General features: G+C 44.4%; 1 protein-coding gene across 1 annotated transcript in view; it reads right to left on the reverse strand.

Moving 5' to 3' along the window:
- ATF6 (activating transcription factor 6) overlaps window positions 1–21,780 on the reverse strand; it is a 224,609-nt gene that overhangs the window by 34,685 nt on the left and 168,144 nt on the right. Inside the window, exon 16 of the mRNA XM_047704064.1 lies at window positions 15,888–15,972. Coding sequence (XP_047560020.1) covers window positions 15,888–15,972 — 85 coding nt within the window. The remainder of the gene's footprint in view (window positions 1–15,887; window positions 15,973–21,780) is intronic.

A 21,780-nucleotide genomic window follows, 5' to 3' on the forward strand; every position in this document is an offset into this window, starting at 1 on the left:
GGGAAGAGACGTTCTTCAGCACCTTATGAACTTCTAGTATCAACTATCACCCAGCCTTCCATTAACTGAGATTAGCAAACGGTTTAGAAAAGTAGGCTGTTTAAAAACAAAACAAAACAAAACAAACCACTTCTTTTAGTAACATTGAGGCCAAATTCAAGTTTCCTTCTTCTCAACTCCTAGGTTTAACATTGTCTGATTATTCAAAATGCTATTGATAGAAGGTTTTTGTCCACTAAGCATCAGACTATCTTCCTATGTTCGGAGAATCTCCTTTCTCATGAGGCAGAGCCGACCTCCCACTATAGAAGTTTAAGTACCTGTGAGATGAGAGGACATATATATTGGTCTCTGCCCCTGGCACAGAGTTCCTGAAGCCTTGGAATTTCCTGGGTGACAGGAGTGTCTTTTGTTCTAATGAGATGACTCTGGGTGGGCTCCTGGATGGGGGCTGGTCACCAGAAAGACCAAGACCTCATCAGAAGCTTGGAATTTTCGGCCCCGCTCCCCATTCTCCGGAGAAGGTGGATGAGCTGAAGTGGAGTTGACGACTGATTGTGCCTACGCCTACACGGTGAAGCCCCCGCAAAAGTCCCACTAGTATGGGGAGCTCAGAACTTCCAGGTTGTCAAATACATACACACACCTGGAGGATGACATCCCCCAACTCCGGCAGGGACAAAAGTTCCTGCACTTGGGACCCTCCCAGACTTTGCCCTATGTATCTCCTCAGCTAGCTGTTCATCTGTGTCCCTTATCATATCCTTTAACAGACTGGTCAGTGTACTTAAGTGCCCTGAGTTCTGTGGGCTCTTCTAGCAAATAAATCACATCTGGGGGCGGGGGTGTCAGGAGAATCCCTGCTTTGTAGCCAATTCGGACAGAAGTTGTGGGTCACTTGGGAACCTGCTACGGGTGACGGCATCTGAAGTGGGGGGGAGCAATCCCGAGGAAGAGAGCCCTTTGATGCAGAGTTCTGGTGCTGTCTCCGGTAGACAGTGGCAGAATTGAGTTAAACGGCAGGAGGCTGAGCTGCTGTCACAGAGAACTGCTTGGTATGGGGGACTCCCACCCAATGCATTTGGTGACCAGAAGTATTCTGAGTAATAGTAAAGGAGAAAAATACAGGAGAGGGGAGGCAGAGGTTTTTCTAGTACAGTTTCCAGACTTGCCGGTAACTAAGGTGTGGGCACTGGCAATTCGATACACCAGGCTCCAGACTGCAAAGCAGCCACGGCTCTGAAAACCCCTGTGGAGAGGGCGGCAGTCCCGGCGGCACAAGCATCTAGCGGGGAGAGCCAGCCTCAGGGGCCGGGCCTGAAGCAGAGTGCGGAATCGGTCCTCCACCGCGCGGGCTCTGGAGGATAACGCGGGTCTTTGTTTTCTGCCAAACAAACCTCCAAGTCTCACTCTCTGGCTCTCCTAGAAATTCTGCTTAACTTACCAAATTCCACTTAAATACCCTGTTATCTGACACTAAAGAAAACCGATTGATAAAAGCAGCTGAAAGTTAAAAAAACAAAAAACTATTATATTGGGAGCTTACCTGGGGCAGGTGTCTACCTGTAACTTTCATATTAAATAGTATCTCAGCTCATAAAACAATACCTAACATTTAGTAGGTTCTTAATAAAGGTGGAATCGAATCGGTGCTTACAAAGGTCACCCTTATTAAGGACCTGAATGGGGCTCTGTGGACTAAGGGGGAAGACAGAATTAATGGGGCAGCACATCTGCTAGAATGTGCGCGAACAGCACAATGAACTGAACTGAACTCAGCAGAGCGGGCGGGAGAGCCTGCATGTCCACAGCCTCGCCCTCCTGACCGAACCTGCCAGCTGTCTTCGTCCCACCGCGGGCCCGCTTTCCCGGGCAGCACACGGCCGCGTCTACACAACTATGGGCAGCAAGTTCATTAGTGAGAAGGCAGACTGCTCAATGTCCCTGCTAAGTGATAGGCTTTATTTTGAAAGTAGAGCTCACTGTTGGTCTGGGACAGGCCAGCTAAGGGAAATGACTAACATTTATTTACTGGGAAATTTGAAAAAAAAAAAAAAAAGTCTGTTTAAGTACCATGGAAAAAGCAACCAAACTTTGAAATCAATGCTTGCTGTATGTGGATGGAATGAATTTATAAAGCGGTGCTTTAATGAGGTAAATTTATGATGTCGAGGAAGCTGGAGCTTATGGACTCCCAATTTGTTTCTTCATATTTTAAGATAGTAAAAAAATCTTTTTGGCTTACCATGGGAAGTCCAGGGAACTAGTGGGCGAGCATGTCTATCTTACAGGAATATCACATGTCATCTTTCTGCTGGCCAGCATCCAAATTATGTGCTTAATATTAAAATATTGAGAGAGGACCAGAACGGAACGCAGTAGCTGTTCCTCTGAAATGACGGCAGCATAAGCTGGTGTTTAATTCTACTGCCTCAACTTCGTCACAAATGTGCTTCAGGGAAGGGCGGAAGACACGTGAGGAGCTGGCGCGGGGCCGCAGAAAACAGAGCGCGAAGGAGTTCTCAGAACATTCCGTCACAGCCCCTCCGCCTCCTCACCGCCTCAGCCGTGAAACACGGGTGCAATGACGTCACGGAGACTTTGTGAGAACCAAATGCCGTTATCTATGTTAAAGAACCCCAAAATGTGCTTCATATGCATGGTGGGCGCTCACAAAAAGAACTAAACTGAATGTGCACCTTGAACTGTTTAGGAATACAGGCAATGCGTGATTAAAAAGCATTTTGTTTGGGGGGGAGGGAACCAACCTCCAAAATGTCTTAAACTGTGATAGATACTAAGTGAATCATATAAATGCTTAATTTTCCTTATTTCACTCCCTCATTCTGCCAGTGTAGCTCAAGTTTACATACTGTTTTTACACATAGTTTTGGACCACAATTTTTACATTATTTAACCCTGGATACTTACCACTTTAAAATGGGAAAACTTATGTAAATATCTGTCAATTAGGGTGGTCCCTGCTTCAAAAAACCATAAGGTATGTGTCTCTGCTACCTATTTTGTGTTCTCTAATGGATTATAATTTAGTTCAAAGTCACACAGTAATCAGTGATGGAGCCGGTGGGGGGGGTCTTCTCACAAAAGACAGAAATGTCTTCTAAGATACGCCCCACCCTTCCCCACATCAAATACCAGGTCACTCTGCTTCAAATACAAAACAGTTTATGTTTTCAAAGAATGTCCTTGGTGGTATAAAAAACATTACATTTGGGGGCGCCTGGGTGGCTCAGTCGGTTAAGTGTCTGACTCAATTTCGGCTCAGGGTCATGATCTCAGGATTGTGAGATCAAGCCCCGCGCTGAGCTGGTGTGGAGCCTGCTTAAGATTCTCTCTCTCTCTCCCCCCTCCCTCTGCCCCTTCCCTGCTCCTCTCTAAAAACCAAACCAAACAAAAAAACATCACCTTTCACATTTAAGTCAAGCGCTCTGCCTGGGGATGTGGAGATCGGGCTTCAGGTCACAGCCCCATCAGCCTTTGCCTCCCCCAACCTGCTTCCTTACCTGCGTCATGAGGCCACCGTGTGAGACTGTCCCCAAGTTTCCTTCCAACTCTGAGACTCCCTCTGATCTACGCATGTCCTGTTTCCCAGTACGCTTAGCTCTCTGAAGGCATAAATCATAGCCCAGAGCCCCTCAGAAACCCGCACATTACTTAGCAGAGGGCCACGTGACGGGTATTTGTAAACCTGAGGCACAACTGCGTCACCCCATAAAACAAACTCGGAACCAGGTTATCCAAGCTCAGAAAAGCGCGGTGATTGCAAACTAGCCATTATTTAACATTTATAACGGGGTCTTAGTGATCTTTTCAGTCAAGCGAATGCTCTGGGCAATAAGAAGCTGGGAGAAATGATGAACAGGACATTTCAGTTTCTCCGTGAAGCATTCTGTCCCTCTGTCTCCATAAACCACCATAGTGTTCCCGACTTGCAGAGGTGCTCCTCGTCCGCTGCGACAGGCAGCATGCCAAGCAGCCTCTAAGATGCCCCCCGGCCCCCCTCTGGGCACTCGCACCCTTGGGACTCCCTCCTACAACTTCCCAGGTGCAGTCTATGTAGCTCATAGCACACGGGGAGGTGGTGGCAGGTCACTTCCGCAATTAGCTTCCACAGCCTGGCTTCTGTCTGTCCGGGGAGTTCTCTCACTTGCTTACTTTCTTGCCCGTGTGGATCGGTTGCTCTGGGGGAAGCGCCAGGAAGGGCCCTCAGATGAGGAGCTGAAGCCTGTTACCAACAGTGCATGAGCCCCGACGGATCCTTCGGCCCCAGGCAAATCCACCAACAGGCTCCACCAACAGGCGGATGACAACCTCCCGAGAGACCTGGAGCCAGCCCCACCCCGCTAAGCTGCGCCCACCTCCCCGAGCCCCGGAACCTGTATGGTAATCAATGTTCAAACTGCTGTCTCTAGACTGGGTGATTATAACTTTCCAACTGCTGTCTCTGTAAAAAGTCTCACCCCTCTAATCCATCCTTGCCGTCAGGGAAACGTCAGAAACACGAATCCACCTGGGCCTCTCCTCTGCCTAGAATCTTGTAGTAGTTCCCTATTACCCGCAGGGTAAAATCAAGACTCCACATCATGTCCTGAGGCGTTCCTGATGGCCTCTCTGGCTTCCTCTGCACCTCAAGGCCCTTTTACTCCCTGCCCCCCCCCGCCGCAGGCTAGCTGGTTTTCTTGTTCTGATATCCCTACTGTACCATTCCCTCTGCCCAGAATGTTCACCCGCATGGCCAATCATGAATCCTTCAGGATTCAGTTCAAAGCTCACTCTGTGGGTGTGGATTTAACTGATTACTTTTTTCTCTTGGATACAAATGGCAGTGCCCAGCTTACACAGAGGCCATACACGTTTAGTTCAATCCCACACATTTGGTTGAGCACCTACTGTGTGTCAGGCACTTGTTCTTTGAGAAGGCACTAGGAATAACAAAAGATATTAAACAAACAGGGTCCCTAACCTTAAAGAGCCTACAGTTTAGCGGGCGAGTTAGACAAGAAGCCGCTGATTATAAATAATATGAATGTTACAAAAATAAGGGAGTTCAGAGTATTATGGGCAGTGGAGGTGGGAGAGGGGCACCTAACTTATTCCATGGGCTTAGGAAAGCTTTCCCTGAACGTTTGAGTAAGGGATTTATGAAAAACTTTATTAAGAAGATGTTAAATCAGGATTTTTTTTAAAAAGCCCCCAAAATCAAAATCAGGAAGTGAAATGGAAGAGACATGGTTTGGTAATAATATACGTGAAAAAAACCATGGACTAGAACTGACAAAAGGCACAATATAGGTTGTACCTGGAAAAAACCACTCTGGTGTCATCACTCAGAATGCACTGCCGAGAATCTGGAGATAGTCCATCATTCTCCGTACCATGGCCCTCCGTAAGAGGTGGAAAAACCAGAACCCATCCAGAAGAGAGTGACCAGAATTGAGGCTACAAGAAGAGCTTCTGAAAACTGGAAGGCCTTGATGTATGAAGACTCAGAAGATATATACAGAGCACAAGTAGCCAGAGGGCTGCCAAGTGGAAAAAAGATTATATTTATACATAACACTGTGATTTATAGGTAGAATGAGGAAGAGACAGAAGAGGAACAGTTTACAAATTGCCAGAGCTATTTAAGGCAGGCAGTCTTCGTCCTCGGGGGGGATGGCAGCTGAAGTGGCTGGCCGAGGCGCCTGCATGACTCAGTCAGTTAAACATCTGCTTTGGCTTAGGTCATGATCTCCAGGTCCTGGGATCGAGCACCACGTCGGGCTTCTTGCTCAATACGGAGTCTGCTTCTCCCTCTCTCTCCCTTTGCCCCTCCCCAGTGCTCATTCTTTCTCTCAAATAAATACATAAAATCTTAAAAATAAGTAAATAAAGAGGCTGGCCACAGAGTGAAGTGTGGCAGAAGGAAAGCCCGACACCGGAAGGGAGTTAGCATGGGTGACTGTACCAAAGCCTTTTACCCCTGGTATGCTATGGCTTGACAACATGAAGATCAGTGAGTCTTTCTTTGTCCTAATCTATACTGTGGGGATACCAAGTGGATCACATTTCCCACAAGTTCTGTCCTGTGTAGTAAGTAGAATGAAAACAAAGACATGGGCTTTTGATACCCTCACAGAGGCTAACTGTATGCTCTTCCTGACAACCCCGCTCCTGGCGACAAACTATTTCATAGTTCACATTTGTCTCATTATTTAATCTAAATCTTATGTTTAAGGCATGCAGTTGTTTCTGTAAAATCTGTAATAAATATGGAAGAAACTATCTCTATGGATATTTGGTTAAGTTCAAAGGCATCTCTTGACTGATGTACTCAAGATTCCCAAAGCAAAAGCTCTAACAATCTGTACCATATTTTCTATGGCAACATTCTAGATTCAGAAAAATAGATTTCTGAGGACTCTCTCACCTTTCTTACTGCGAGCCCAAGAAGAGGAGCAGTCTCCGATGTGAACCGAGTTATCGCGTCCTTGACACGGACATCCCTGATATGATGCCAACCTATCACCCCTTCTCAACTGTGTCTCAGATGACAAAGAAATGATCGGAAGAACTGCAGAGCACTCTACGGAAAGTGAGGGTCCTTACTGTTTCCAGCTGGTGTTATGGCAGAAGAGAAAACAGACGCCTTGAGCCTGTGCTTGTTAAACAGTTCCTCAGAAAAACAGAAACTCGAGACTATGTGAAATGGTTCAATCTTCTGACTCACTACAAGGTTCTTGATTTTCCAGTACAAAGATAAATCCATTCTGGTGAGCTTACTATGTGTAAAGAGCTCTTTCAGATCTTGAAGTTAGTAGGAACCTCAAACCAACTTTGTTGGCTTAAATAGATGCTGATCCCTAGTTTTTATTAGTCGAAAGCTAAACCATTTGTTTGAGTAGAAACAGATGTTTGCCACAAGGGAGAAAGAGTAAAAGTGACCTCACGGCGAGCTGGCAGGACTCGGAGGTGGGTTAGGTGCGGTGGGTCCAGGAGCCGGCTCCTTCGGGGCACGGAAGTACTCGGAGCCTGGAAGGTGCAGGGCAACCTGATCCCCAGGTAAACCTCTGGAAAGTTCCCAGATTAAAAGGTTTATTGGTAAATCAAATACTAAATAAGCCAAATGACTCATAAAAAAATGGACCCGTGCAACTGCCAATGAATCCTCAAAGCACTGTCACTCCCGACAAAGTGTAAGTCTGCAGGTGCAGAAGGGCAGATCCAGCATTAATCTCGTCTTTTCCATTTCAAAATCCTATTTTCAGACTTTTGTAGAAGAGGGTTCGGAAGAGGCCACGCCACGTGGGGATAACCGAACAATCTGGGAGGAGTTAAGAACAATTACCCTGCCAACTTCATCCAGAGGAAACGAGGGGACAAGGAAGGCCGCCCCCCAGAGCTATTTTCCCCGCCGGCCATCAGCTTCCCCTCCCTCCTTCAGCTGCCCGGGGCAACAGATTTTCCCTGTGAAATTTCTCTGGACAGTTTCCTTCCTCTCCACTCCAGGCCCTTCATAACCTCACCCCAAAATCGGGGAAATGCATCCCAGCTCATCTCCCCTCCTAACTTTTTTTCATGTACAGACAGCCAGATTAAGTCTCTTAATGAAGCTTTCATTCTCATTCTTACGCCAGAGAGCCTCAAGTCACGTCCTTAACTCACTACTGACCTACATCATAGAGCTACGTCCCTGCAATAAACGATTTCTCCTCTTTGACACGAGTCCTCTCTTCACTGTCTCCTCCCAGACACTTTATTCAGTCCCAACTTAGCACATGATGGGATGCCACAGCAAGCAGCTCCTGCTGATCTGTCCACCCAACACCCATGACTTCCACAGGAGGGAAGGCTGTATTTCTTTCAGATCACCGCGAGCCTAGTTAAAGCACTGTATTTCTGAGCCTCCCTTGAAGCTCAGCCTATGCATGTGACACAAGTTTGTATGTCCCATGAGACAGCAGCAAAAGTCTGCTGGAAATTTCTGGATGATGTTTGCTTTCCTGAGAGATGCCATGCTTTCCTTCTTTTTTCCGTCTGAAATACAGATATGAGGGCTTGAGCTGCAGCAGCCACTCTGAGAACATCTGAGAAAGGCCAAGAGAATCGCACCAACCTTAGTCCTACCTAACATCTCACGTTGTTGAATGAACACCAGCATCTACACTGGTTCATTGCTGCGGACTTGTCAATATACACGAAAAAATGAATCCAATTTATTTAAGACAATGTTAAGGTTTTCTGTTACTTGTAGCCAAATGCAATCCTTACATTAAGAAATATCCTTCTCCTTATTGTCTCTAAGTTTCCTTTACAGTCAAGTTTTACCTCGCAAGGTACCAAGGTTCTAGTATCTATCATATTCTTCAAATTTTTGATCTGATGCCAGAGAGGCATTACAATTTATAACTACCTGGTACTTAACTGATTTCTCTTAAAAAGTTAATCAACATGTTGTTTCCGGTTTAGAACTGATCTAAAGCATCACTGTTGGTCTCAGCCTGGCTGGTGATCTAGCATCACTAGAGAAGGTAAGCTAAAAAGGGATCTGAGGAACTGAGCCAAAATTTTACAATTTTACACACTGTAAAGATAATTAATCTGAGTCATATTCTGCCTCCTGTGGTGACTGTCTTCTCACGAGGAAACTGCCAGTTCAAGCCAGTTCAACCCCGATCAACAGGAAGACTCAGGTCTAGATGAAGGTACTGTTTATCACGGCAAGTATGGTCAGTGTTAACATTCCTCGTTATACCTGCCGGCTACACAGAATTCCTAAATCTGTGGATATATACTGAAGGAAAAAAATCCTTTTTGTGAGTAGTGTTATTTTTCTCCTTTTGTCAGCAGAAATTCTCAGTGTGGAAATTGTACTACTGGTTTCAATAGTGAGTCAAAAGTCAAATATTTGATTATATGTTTTTAAAATATTAAAAACATGGTTGGAAGAGAAGACTCCACTCACTCAGCTGTATGAACACAATTACAGAACTGAAACGAAAAAACTACAATGAAAACGCAAGGTTATAAAAGTATTTTAAGAAAGCAGATAACCTGCAGGCCTTCAAGAAGAAAAGAAGAGGAAAAGCACAACTTTTAGGCACAATTCTCTTACAGACAAGCAGCCTACTTAGACAGAACATGTCTAAAATAGGACTGTTTCCAAATACATTTTCTTTGGGATCACAGTTTACGAAACTGGCGATCATCAAAAGCAGTTGTATCAACATTCTCTTATTATTAAAACCAACACATTTGTTGAGTCAGTTTGCTTCCTGCCCTTCTATTACATCCTCTTCAACTAAAAAGATGTTTCATTGCTAATAAGTTCTTCTAGATTTTCTTCATAGAAAATTACTTGGAGATTAAATATAAATACAGTTTAGCCTTGTAGGTATCTGTTCACCTACTTGAACCCTTACCAAGGACAGGGTAGAATTAGAATAGTTTTCTCTTTACTGCTCAGGTACCTACACGAACTTAGGTAAAGGATACACAGAGGGAAGGGGAACAGTAAAACCAAATCAATCAAAGGGTTGGTCAAATTATGCATCTACTAATAGGCTGTGTTCACTCCCTGTGAAAGATGTCTACAAAGTAGCTACCATTAAAAATAAGATCACTTCTAGGTTCCACTTTGTTGAATTATTTATGAAGAAAGAAAGGAAATGAGCAGTTTTACCACAACATAAGTGAAAATAATTTAAAAGCAGGAAATGTTGACTTATAGTACAAGGAAAACTTCCAGAATCCGTTTTTTAAAAATAGCAATAGCCTTTAATTTATCATCCACTGCTCTGCCAACCATGTGCAATCACTTTTTGAAAGCTTTTTTTATTTTTTTTTTTTAAAGATTTTATTTATTTATTTGACAGAGAGAGATCACAGGTAGACAGAGAGGCAGGCAGAGAGAGAGAGAGAGAGGGAAGCAGGCTCCCTGCTGAGCAGAGAGCCCGATGCGGGACTCGATCCCAGGACCCTGAGATCATGACCTGAGCCGAAGGCAGCGGCTTAACCCACTGAGCCACCCAGGCGCCCTGAAAGCTTTTTTTAAAGCATACCTGCATTTTATTTTATTTTAATAATCTTCAGCGTGAAAACTTCCTCAAAGACAGACTTACTTACGGCTTCACCAACCTGTTTTCAACTGTCATATGAGACAAGGAAGTCAACTACCAAAGAGAATGCAAAATGAAATAACTTACAAAGGCCAAAATGGCACAGGAAACACAGAATGATGTAACTAGTGTTTTCTAAATGGCATTAATTTCACACCCATATCCTACTCTCGTTCGCTGTTTCTTGTACAGACTTTTTTCCATAGCTCAAAACCACAAAGTAGAGTCATTATACATTATAGTTTAATTGACCTGGGAATCTAATGTACTTTGCCCAAATCAGAAAATCAAATTCCTCTTCCCCAATATCCCTATCCAGGGTCCTACAGAAACCAACTGCTCAATAACTGCTTGAGTGTGTATCTTCCACCACCCTCCCCAACATCCTACAGGCATCACTAAAGTCAGAGAGAGGGATCAGACAGACCCACAACTCATGTTCCTTTCCGAGTTACATGTAACTTCTGAACCTCAGGAATGGCAGAAAATGTATTTTATTCAACTTCCTCAAATTCTCATACTGCTCAGGATGAAAAATTTCTATGTTAGAGGTGTCCTCACAACATCTCTGCTCTTGCAAGAAACAGGTGCCCAGATGTTTCTGTGTGCACATAACTCACATGCGTCAGACGCTAAGTGATGCCGTACTGGCGTCAAATGCATACACTCAATACGCCCAAGAAATCCATCTCTGGATCGTGGAGAGCTCGATCCTTCAATTGTGTGCACATGTTCTCCTTTGTAGAACAATTGTTTAAAAGGAGGTTAATAGTTTCAATTCACTCTTGATGATAAATTCCAATCTTAACCAATATGGCACAAAGGTAACTAGCAAACACTTTAATTAATTTATATTTGGAAAGATTAGACTCTACTTGTCAACTGTTTTTAATCCTAGGAGGAAAACTAGATGGGCCACGGGATCAGGGAAGCCTACAAAATGCAGTGTTTCGGCAGAAGGGTATGTCAAAACACACTTCAGGGGAATGACTGCGGCACATAGGAGGAGACTTTCTGAAGTAAAAACATTTCACCACGACTGAGTGGTAGTTTCACAACTGTTTACATTTGTTAGAGATTCATTAAACAGTATACATAAAATTGTTGATTTTTACTATATGCTATGTTATACCTCAGTGACTCTGGTTTCTATAAAGCGTGTATGTCATGAAAGACAACTTTTAGAAGGCAAGGGTTCTAGACGGAAGGATACGAAAGAGGTCTGCCAAGTGGGTGCACCGTATGCTCTGCGCCTCGATTCTGTGTCTCTCCCCACAGAAAGCTGTAACAGGCATTTTGGGGGCAAAGTGGCAACATGAATATGGACTGTCGGTTAAACTGTACAGCATCAGTGAAGTTCTCGTCTTTTTAAAGTGCGGTCATTGTCTTGTGCTTCTGTAGGAGAATTCCCTTTCTCTGCAGACGCGGGTTCAGGAATTTGGGAGGGAAATACAGGAACGCCTGCCATCTAGTCTCCCGTGGTCCGGAAGCACGCGCACTGAGCGCGGGGACCGGCCACCAGCCGACGGGGGCAGCAAGCGCAGGCACGCCTTGCAAGAGCGCTCCCCCGAAGGCCAGTGGAGACGCAAGACGCGGAGGGACGTGTCCCCACGCCGCGGGAGTATGCGGCCGAGCAGTATGCAGATGGGACCAAACCAGCACAGAAGCTGATGGCGCAGCACAGAGAGGCTATCAGCAAGGAGCCGAGTCTCCCAACAGGTGAGGGGGCGTGGACGCAGGGTCCAAGAGGAAGGAATCGCCTAGGAGGACACGGACGATGACAGCGAAAGGGGGCATGAGTGCCCACGGCGACAATGGCCAGGCACTGTTTAAAGCACGTTTACTCGGGACGCCTGGGTGGCTCAGTTGGTTGGACGACTGCCTTCGGCTCAGGTCATGATTCCAGAGTCCCGCATCGGGCTCCCAGCTCCATGGGGAGTCTGCTTCTCCCTCTGACCTTCTCCTCGCTCGTGCTCTCTCTCACTGTCTCTCAAATAAATAAAAATAAAATCTTTAAAGCACGTTTACTCATTTAATTCTCACAGCAGCTCTACGGTAAGGGCACCGCCAACATCTCCTCTTACAGATGAGGAAGCCGAGGTACAGAAACACTAATGAACTTGCCCAGTGACCGTATCTAATCAATAGCAAACCGAGCTTCGAACCCAACGGAAGAGACTTCGGCCCATGCGACAGGTGGGCAGGGGCTGCCAGGGGGGACAGGGACGTAGCTCGGATGTGAGGACATCTGTTTTCCCCACGCAGCACGAGTTCATCAGCTGGGCGGGGCGGGGGGGGGGGGGCAGAGGGGACACTGGGGAGGGAGGGCAGGAAAGTGTGTCTCCGCCAGAAGGCGAGTGCAGCTCCTCGCGGTGACTGGCAGGACCGACTGCTCCTGTGGAATGAGCAATCATCACTGGGCAGCGAATCCGCTGGTCCAGACTAGATGGTATTTTCTGGTAATTTTCAGCTCTTAAGAGTCCGCGAACAGGCATACAGAGGAGAGCTGGGTTTAACTGTGGGGCAGGGGGTGATTTTTACAGACAAGTGAGACCTAAGAAAAGAAGAAGCCAGGGCATAAGTAAGGGGGCTTGCCAGAGAGCCGTGCGCCTATGCGGGTGGGACGCGGGCTCGACGAGGAGGAAGGCAGGACCGCTCCGGACGGGATCCGCACGGAAAGAGCGGTGGGTCGGAGGCCTGCAGCTGTCTGGTGAGAAGTAGCTGGGAGTGTGGGTTTACAGTAAGAGGTAAGTAGGGTGAGAGGCTTGCAGCAGTGCCATTCCTGATGACGACGAGGTCCAGAGTATGACCATGTGGGTGGGAGGCTCGCGGGTACAGGATAAAACACAACAGGATGGGGCGCCTGGGCGGCCTAGGAATTTGGCTCTTGATTTTGGCTCAGGTCATGATCTCAGGGTCCTGGGATGGAGCCCCGAGTCTGGCTCCCCATTCACCAGGGAGTCTGTTTCTCCCTCTTCCCCTCCCCCCACTTGTGCACATGCTCTCACACTCTCTCTCTCTCAAATAGATAATCTTAAAAAAAAGACAAAAGACAATGGGATCAAAAAAGGCCAGGGTGCTGGATGAGTGCTCCACGTGGAAGCTGCAGTCACCCAGGGAGCAAAAGCAGTGGCGGAGAATCATCAGTCAAGGTGGGAGAGAAGACGGCAACAAACCAGGATGAGGGGAAGAAAGCCTGACATTACACCCTTGAAGATGGCGGGGGGTGGGGGGCGGGGACAGGGAAAGAAGGGGAGGTCATTTGGAAGTCGCAGTGGGGAGCAAGGATATACCCACCCCACCTGTAGGCTCACAGGCACACAAGGTGCGGAGGCAAAGTCAGATTCTAACCGTCAGAGTGAGAAGGTGGAGGCGCTGTTCAGAAAGAGACTGAGGGCACAGCGCGACACTTGGCACGTGGCAGATACTCAACCAATACTTTTTAAATTTGAATCTTAACTTTTCAAATAGTTTCCTATACCCTAAAAAGGAAACAGCAAAATTTATTTATAAAGAAATCAAAACCAGATTATAAAGGAAATGATCTTCTAATGATTGTATTTTTCAAATCCATGAAAGGCTCATTTTCAAAAATTAGCCCCCTGGCCAAGATCAACAGAGTCGAACAGCATCGTATTGTTTTTGGCTTGGTAAATATGGAAAACTCACTGTCATAAAATAAAACCAGGCATTCTCTTGCATAAGAATTCAATATCAGAACAAAATTAAGTGAACTCTGTCTTGTTGAAGCTTAGGTAATAGCCCTTCTGAGCATAAGCTGACCGGAACTGAAATCTATTATGGTTCAAGCAGAGAAACCCAGGCACCTCTGAAGTAAGAATAAGCTGTATTTCCTAAACGTATTCTTTGAGTGTAATACGTGCACTGTGGAATATATCATCCTTCCCGAAGTACTGCAGGACTGCTCCATGAGAGCTCTGGAGGATGCCTTTACTGAAGCAAGAGAAGTTCCTCTTAATGTTACAGTTTTGCTTTTTAAAATTTGTTCTTGATATCTTCGGAAGACTAAGAAAATGTCATCATTTATGCTTTAGCAAGACAAATGCTTATGTACCAACGGCATAATGCCACTGTGGCTCAGTCGGTTGAGTGTCTGACTCTATTTTGGCTCAGGTCATGATCTCAGGGTCGTGAGACTAAGCCCCACACAGGGCTCTGCACTCAGTAGGGGGGTCTGCTTGAGATTCTCTTTCTCTCTCTCTCCCTCTGCCCCCGCCCCTGCACACGTGCACACGTGCACACACATGCTCTAAAATAAATAAATCTTTAAAAAAAGAAATCAAGCTGCCTCCTAAGCATTTGTTTTTTTCTTTTTAAGAGAGGTTGGGTGGGGAGGGGCAGAGGGAGGAGAGAGAGGAGCTTAAGCAGGCTCCACACTAGGTGGGGCTCAATCTCACAGCCTGAGATCATGACCTCCTCAATATTTCTTTGTTTTCTTAAGGTTTTATTTATTTATTTAATATTAGACAACCTGAACTGGAGAGGGACAAAGGGAGAGACTCTCAAGCAGACTCTGCGCTACGCATGGAGCCCAATGTGGGGCTCGACCCCACGATCTCAGGAGATCATGACCTGAGCCAAACCTGAGGGCCAGCCCTCAACCAACTGAGCCACCCGGGTGCCCGTCTGAGCTCCAAGCATTTCTAGTAAGCAGTGTGCACACAGCTCCAAGAAACTCTACAGTCCTCTGTGGTCTTAAAATGTACAACAAATATCAAATAGTAAAGACTAAATTTTATTGGAATTTATCTAGAATCCCTGTTTTTTGTTTTTGTTTTTTAATAATTATATTTGGTTGTTTAACTATGATCATCCGTCAGAATGTGGACTGGTTCAGCTGTGGGTTAGTTCAAAAGGCTTTCCACTTTTTGGCTTATTCATAAACTATGAGGTTCTTACTACTGGATAAAAAAATATACGGGTAGTTCCATTAAACCAGATAAAAGAATTTGAGAAGGACAGCCAACCCTCCTTGTTTCATCAGAGCCTAACATGATATGTCAGAGAAAGCACTCGTCAACAATATACACTGTGCTCATTTACAGCACACGGCGGGCTCCACGAGTAAGCTCTTTCTCTTCCCCATGAAGAGCCAGCTGGAAGTAATCTCGCCTTTCCTAAATGTCTTTAGTACTTTGTATATTCTTTATGAGACCTACTCTTTGGAGCACAGTGGTTTCTGGGCTGATTTTTCTTTCTAGATTATAAGCAAGATGGGTTAACTAAAATCTTTAGATGATCTCAAGGTATTATAGCATTATTTGTAATTTATGTAATACCCAGCACTAGTAGGAGAACAAAATGGAATGGTAACACGATCGATACCAAACACATCAGGACTGTGGACTAAAGAGGCTTGTGATGCTTGCTCTGGGAATTACGTCACCATTTACAGAATTCAGGAAACTGCTCTGAATTCCCAAAACGCAACTTACAAATTCACTCTCAGAACCGAGCAGGGAATTCTTACACTGTATGTATAACCTGAGAGGCCACAGTAAGCCTGTAGAGCAGTTAAGATGCTAACTTTTCCAATTCTGTAAACAAGAGAATGAATTAAAAATACAGTAATAGAGAGTATAGGGATTTTAAAATAATCTTTTGTGGAAAAAGTGGAAAATGTTTCAAAATTAACGCATGGATATATATCTGACCAACCAAATATTTTAAATGTCTCTTGGCTCATCCAGAGAATACTGCTTAAAGAAAGCAAACTTGTGTTATTCATAAACCCAAATTTAAACTTACCATTTATGTTTATTGCTGGTAACACTATTGACATTTTTGGTCTTGTGGTCTTGTTGTGGGTGGTGGCCGGTAACAGCAGGTGATCCTAGGAATAACAAAGAACAACCTGTTAGAACCACTGGCTTAGTCTTTTAATAGGTCCAAATCAGAGTTCCTGAGATGCCAACATTTCACTGGGATCACAACCAAAAATGACATTTTTTATTTTAACTTGGCTTAGAGGCAATTAATTACAAATCATCTTATGATTTACTGAGTGTTGATCATTCCCAGGTGCCACGTAGTATCCTTAGAGAACTCCTCAGTTCTGGTAACATACACGCTGTGTAAACACTTTAAAGGCTACTGGTAAGGAGTCCGAACAGGACTGTCACTCTAGATCTAGCCACTGACAGCTGTATGATCTGGCTCTGTGTCCAATCCTATAAAATGAGGGGGCTAGGCTAGATAATATTACAAGATACTGAAATTATCTACCCAATACAGTCATTTTCACTTTTTTTTTCCTTAAAGAGGAGGAACATTTCTGCCACCCCCCCCCCCATTGCAGATCCCAAATTACTGGTATCTAAAACAGAGATTCCATCTGGAGCTTGCAGTCAAGGCCAGAGCCTGAAACTCTGCCTGCTGAGCTTCCCCTCTCCCTCTGAAGCCACCACACAGCATTAGATCTCGTTCGGTAAGCAGGAAGCACGCACTGAAGAAGATACACAGTCCTTACCCTTAAAAAGCACACAATTCAATGGAAGAATTTAAAAAATTATAAATGCACATCTAGCACAGTTATAAAGTTATAAAGGACAGTTATAAAGTATGCCAACATTTGATAATCTATAAATGACCCGTGGCATCTGAGGTTTCTGGTTTCAACCACATAAATCCTAAAAGGAAGATGAGCCAAGAGGAGTCTGGCTTCAAAAAAAAGGAGGCTGGGAGTATGTGTTTTTTGGGAAAAGGTACGTACAACTGTAGGTATTCCAAAACAGATTATAAATGACTTATGATTTAGATATGAACTATTGCTTAAACATCAATAATTCCTTTTTCCTAGCAAAAGCGGGAATTGTCACAGCAAAAACAAAAACAAACAAAAAAAAAGAAAACAACATACATTAGTGTTTCTACTGAAGGGCGCATGGTCAAACAGACAGACAGACAGACAGAACTGAACCTGATCAGAATCTCTCCTACTTCCTTCTCTTCTCCTCTGCCCCCTTCAGTTCAACACTTACTCAGTGAACTTGCTACAGAGAAGGACTCATTACAAGTAGGATTTAACGCAGTTGAAGGTAATAAAAATTCAAGGAACTTATTAGCTCAAAGGTCAATGGGATTATGAAATGCATTTATCAGCAAAGTGAAGGAAAAATCTAGAATGCAACAAACTGAAATGAATATACATGAACAGAACTGTATAGACAACATTTCCAGTAACTGCTTGTCCTTTGTTTAACTCAAGGCAGCACTTCTGTGAGAACAGATTTTTTTTTTCTCAAGTGGGGAGAGATGAGTGAAGCTGTCCTGCTAGAATTCCAGCACTGGAGCACGGGAGACTTTTTTTTAAGTGCATTGTTAGACACAAAGATCACACATTTCTCAGTAAGATAACATAATATAGCCAAGAAGAAACAAAATTTGCTGATCTTCATGCCATAAAATTATAAATAGCTTAATTCCTATAATTAAAATACTGCTTCAGGGTCCCCAAAATTGAATGAGAAAACAAACCAACAAATTTGCAAGCCCCAAATTAAAGCTTCTGTAAAAATAAACACACTTGGATTCTATTGGTCATGGGTTAAGGTCAGGCTCAGACTTAAATCTGAGTTTCGTGCTAAGATCTAGATGCCATACTAAATGTTTTTAAACATGATTTTCTGAACATAATGTCTCCTTCTTTCTTTCTTCATTAAATTTCAAATGAAGTAGTTACTTTTGCAGGAGAAAGCAAAAAAACACATTATTATTTATGAGAAAGAAGAATCACATCTTGAACGCATAAAAATTATTACAGTTAACCAGCCTTACCTCTATTTATTAAAGTTTGCAAACTGCGGAGGGTGGGGGACAGGGAGGACACCTAGAATTTAAAGTGTTTGTGGGGGGCTCCTGCGTGGCTCAGTCAGTTAAGTGTCTGCCTTCGGTTCAGGTCATGATCCCAGGGTCCTGGCACGGAGTCCCTCACCAGGCTCCTTGCTCAGCGTGGAGTCTGCTTCTCCTTCGACTCCTTCCCCTTGCTTGTGTTCACTCTCTCAATCTCTCTCTCCCTTTCTCTCTCTCAAATAAACAAAAATCTTTAAAGTGCTTGTTTACCACAGAACTGCAGGGAATCAAAGCCAGTATAGTACAATTCTAATAGTACTTAACTTATATTAAAAAATAATTTATAGGGCGCCTAGGTTGCCCAGTTGGTTAAGCGACTGCCTTTGGCTCAGGTCATGATCCCGGAGTCCAGGGATCAAGGCCCACTTTGAGCTCCCGGCTCCGTGGGGACTCTGCTTCTCTCTCTTACCTTCTCCCCTCTCATGCTCTCTCTCTCACTCTCTCTCTCTCAAATAAATAAATAAAATCTTAAAAAAATAATTTATACACAGAAACATCTGGGAGAGTGTAGATAATTCATTTAACATTTACTTTCACTTCCTCAAATTAAATGTTCCTTGCTGTAACAGTGAACTCTGAACGACTTTTTTCTCCCCAACTATGTTCATCTCACTCCTTTTTACATATCATTAATCCTGTTAGTGATGTTTTCAGTGGTTTTATTTTGGCACTGTCACTGTAATCTATGTGACTAGTTTTAGGATCTCTCCAAATGCACTCCTGAAAAGCCTCCATGGGACTGAGTTACCATGGGATATCTTCAGGGAGGAAACTTTGTGGACAGACACTATCATCAACACATTTATATTTTTATTCCCAGAAGAAGTCAGAGAAAGTCTGGTGGGAAAACACTTCACTGTGAGAATAAAACATTAGTTTTCCAATGTTATGCAATATCATGCATGAGAAAATCTGCTATTTCATACAATTCTCCCAATTCCCTTTTCCAAGCACTTTGTTAAAAGAAAACTGAAACATTAGTGCATAAGGCAGCATCCAAAACTGTGTTTCTTCTCTTCTTAAGAGGGCTGAAGCACTGGAGACTAACCTATCACAAGAACAGGACCACATTTTGCTCAGCTGGAGGGTGAAATGGTAATTCACAATAAAATCAAGGTCCTACTCAGTGTCGTCTAATGTTGACTCTACATATCCGTGTAGAGTGGGAACTGACCTCCAACTTAAACTGACCACTGACATTAAATGGCCCTTCCCACTCCCCTCTAAACCTGACTGGCGGCCCCAGCACAAGAGAATGCTCATGACTAGTTGTGTTTTTTCTTCCAGAACTACTTTTGCTAATGTATTTGTTAGGGTAACTGTGTAATTTAAAAAAAAATTTAGGGAAACTGGGCGTGTGGGTGACGCTGTTAGCTAAGCATCCGACTCTTGGTTTCAGCTCAGGTAGCAATCTCAGGGTCACGAGACTGAGCCCCATGCTGGGCTCCAAGCTCCGTGTGGAGTCCACCTGAGAGTCTCTCTCCCTCCCCCGCTGCCCCTCCCACTCGTGCTCCCTCCCGCTCTCTGATAAATAAATCAATCTTGAAAGATTAAAAATGTGTGAAAAGGAGAACAAGATTTAATAAAAGTGAATAGTTTAAAAAATTCACTCATTCCAAGACAACCATAAAAGACTGAGGAGAGGAGGAGTCAAGATGGCGGAGAAGTAGCAGCTGAGACTACTTCGGGTAGCGGGAGATCAGCTAAATAGCTTATCTAAAGATTGCAAACACCTACAAATCCAACGGGAGATTGAAGAGAAGAAGAACAGCAATTCCAGAAACAGAAAATCAACCACTTTCTGCAAGGTAGGACTGGCGGAGAAGTGAATCCAAAGCGACGGGAAGATAGACCGCGGGGGGAGGGGCCGGCTCCCGGCGAGCGGCGGAGCAACGGAGCAAAATCAGGACTTTTAAAAGTCTGTTCTGCTGAGGGACATCGCTCCAGAGGCTTAACCGGGGTGAAGCCCAGGCGGGGTAAGCGCGGCCTCAGGTCCCGCAGGGTCGCAGAAGGATCGGGGGTGTCTCAGTGTCGCAGAGCTTACCGGTATTAGAACGGGGAAGCCGGCTGCAGAGACAGAGCCGAGGAGTGACTCTCAGCTCAGGGTTGCCTTGAACCGGTCGCAGGCTCGGTTGGCTCGGAGCGCGGCCGGAGGCCAGGGTGGCGGGAGTCATTGGGAGCTGTTCTCTGAGGGCGCACTGAGGAGTGGGGCCCCGGGCTCTCGGCTCCTCCGGGCCGGACACCGGGAGGCCGCCATCTTCATTCCCGTCCTCCGGACTCTACGGAAAGCGCTCAGGGAACAAAAGCTCCGAAAGCGAACCCGAGCGGATGACTCAGCGCGGCCCCGGGTAAGGGCGGTGCAACTCCGCCTGGGGCAAAGACGCTTGAGAATCACTACAACGGGCCCCTCCCCCAGAAGATCTACGGGAAACCCAGCCAGGACCAAGTTCACCTACCAAGGAGAACGGCGGAATTCCAGAGGAGAAGAAAGCAAACACGGAACTCATGGCTTTCTCCCCATGATTTTTTAGCCTTGCAGTTAATTTAATTTTTTCTTCTTTTTCAATTTTTTTTTTCTCTTGTTCTGCTAAATTTTTTTTAACTTTTACCGTTTTCTTTTTTTAACGTTTTTTAAATAGTTATCTAATATATATTAGATATATATATTTTATCTAATATATATTTATCTAATATATATTTTTTTTCCTTTTTATATTTTTTCTTTATCAGTTTTCTTTTTTTTAATAGTTTTTTTCTTTCTTTCTTTCTGAACCCCTTTTTATCCCCTTTCTCCCCCCTCACAATTCGGGATCTCTTCTGATTTGGCTAAAGCATATTTTCCTGGGGTTGTTGCCACCCTTCTAGTATTTTACTTGCTCCTTCATAAACTCTTATCTGGACAAAATGACAAGGCGGAAAAATTCACAACAAAAGAAAGAACAAGAGGCAGTACCAAAGGCTAGGGACCTAATCAATACAGACATTGGTAATATGTCAGATATAGAGTTCAGAATGATGATTCTCAAGGTTCTAGCCGGGCTTGAAAAAGGCATGGAAGATATTAAAGCAACCCTCTCAGGAGATATAAAAGCCCTTTCTGGAGAAATAAAAGAACTAAAATCTAACCAAGTTGAAATCAAAAAAGCTATTAATGAGGTGCAATCAAAAATGGAGGCTCTCACTGCTAGGATAAATGAGGCAGAAGAAAGAATTAGCGATATAGAAGACCAAATGACAGAGAATAAAGAAGCTGAGCAAAAGAGGGACAAACAGCTACTGGACCACGAGGGGAGAATTCGAGAGATAAGTGACACCATAAGACGAAACAACATTAGAATAATTGGGATTCCAGAAGAAGAGGAAACAGAGAGGGGAGCAGAAGGTATATTGGAGAGAATTATTGGAGAGAATTTCCCCAATATGGCAAAGGGAACAAGCCTCAAAATCCAGGAGGTTCAGAGAACCCCCCTCAAGATCAATAAGAATAGGTCTACACCCCATCACCTAATAGTAAAATTGACAAGTCTTAGTGACAAAGAAAAGATCCTGAAAGCAGCCCGGGAAAAGAAGTCTGTAACGTACAATGGTAAAAATATTAGATTGGCAGCAGACTTATCCACAGAGACCTGGCAGGCCAGAAAGAGCTGGCATGATATATTCAGAGTACTAAATGAGAAAAACATGCAGCCAAGAATACTATATCCAGCTAGGCTATCATTGAAAATAGACGGAGAGATTAAAAGATTCCAGGACAAACAAAAACTGAAAGAATTTGCAAATACCAAACCAG

This window comes from Lutra lutra, chromosome 15, assembly GCF_902655055.1.
Source record: "Lutra lutra chromosome 15, mLutLut1.2, whole genome shotgun sequence".
NCBI classification, from domain to species: Eukaryota; Metazoa; Chordata; class Mammalia; order Carnivora; family Mustelidae; genus Lutra; species Lutra lutra.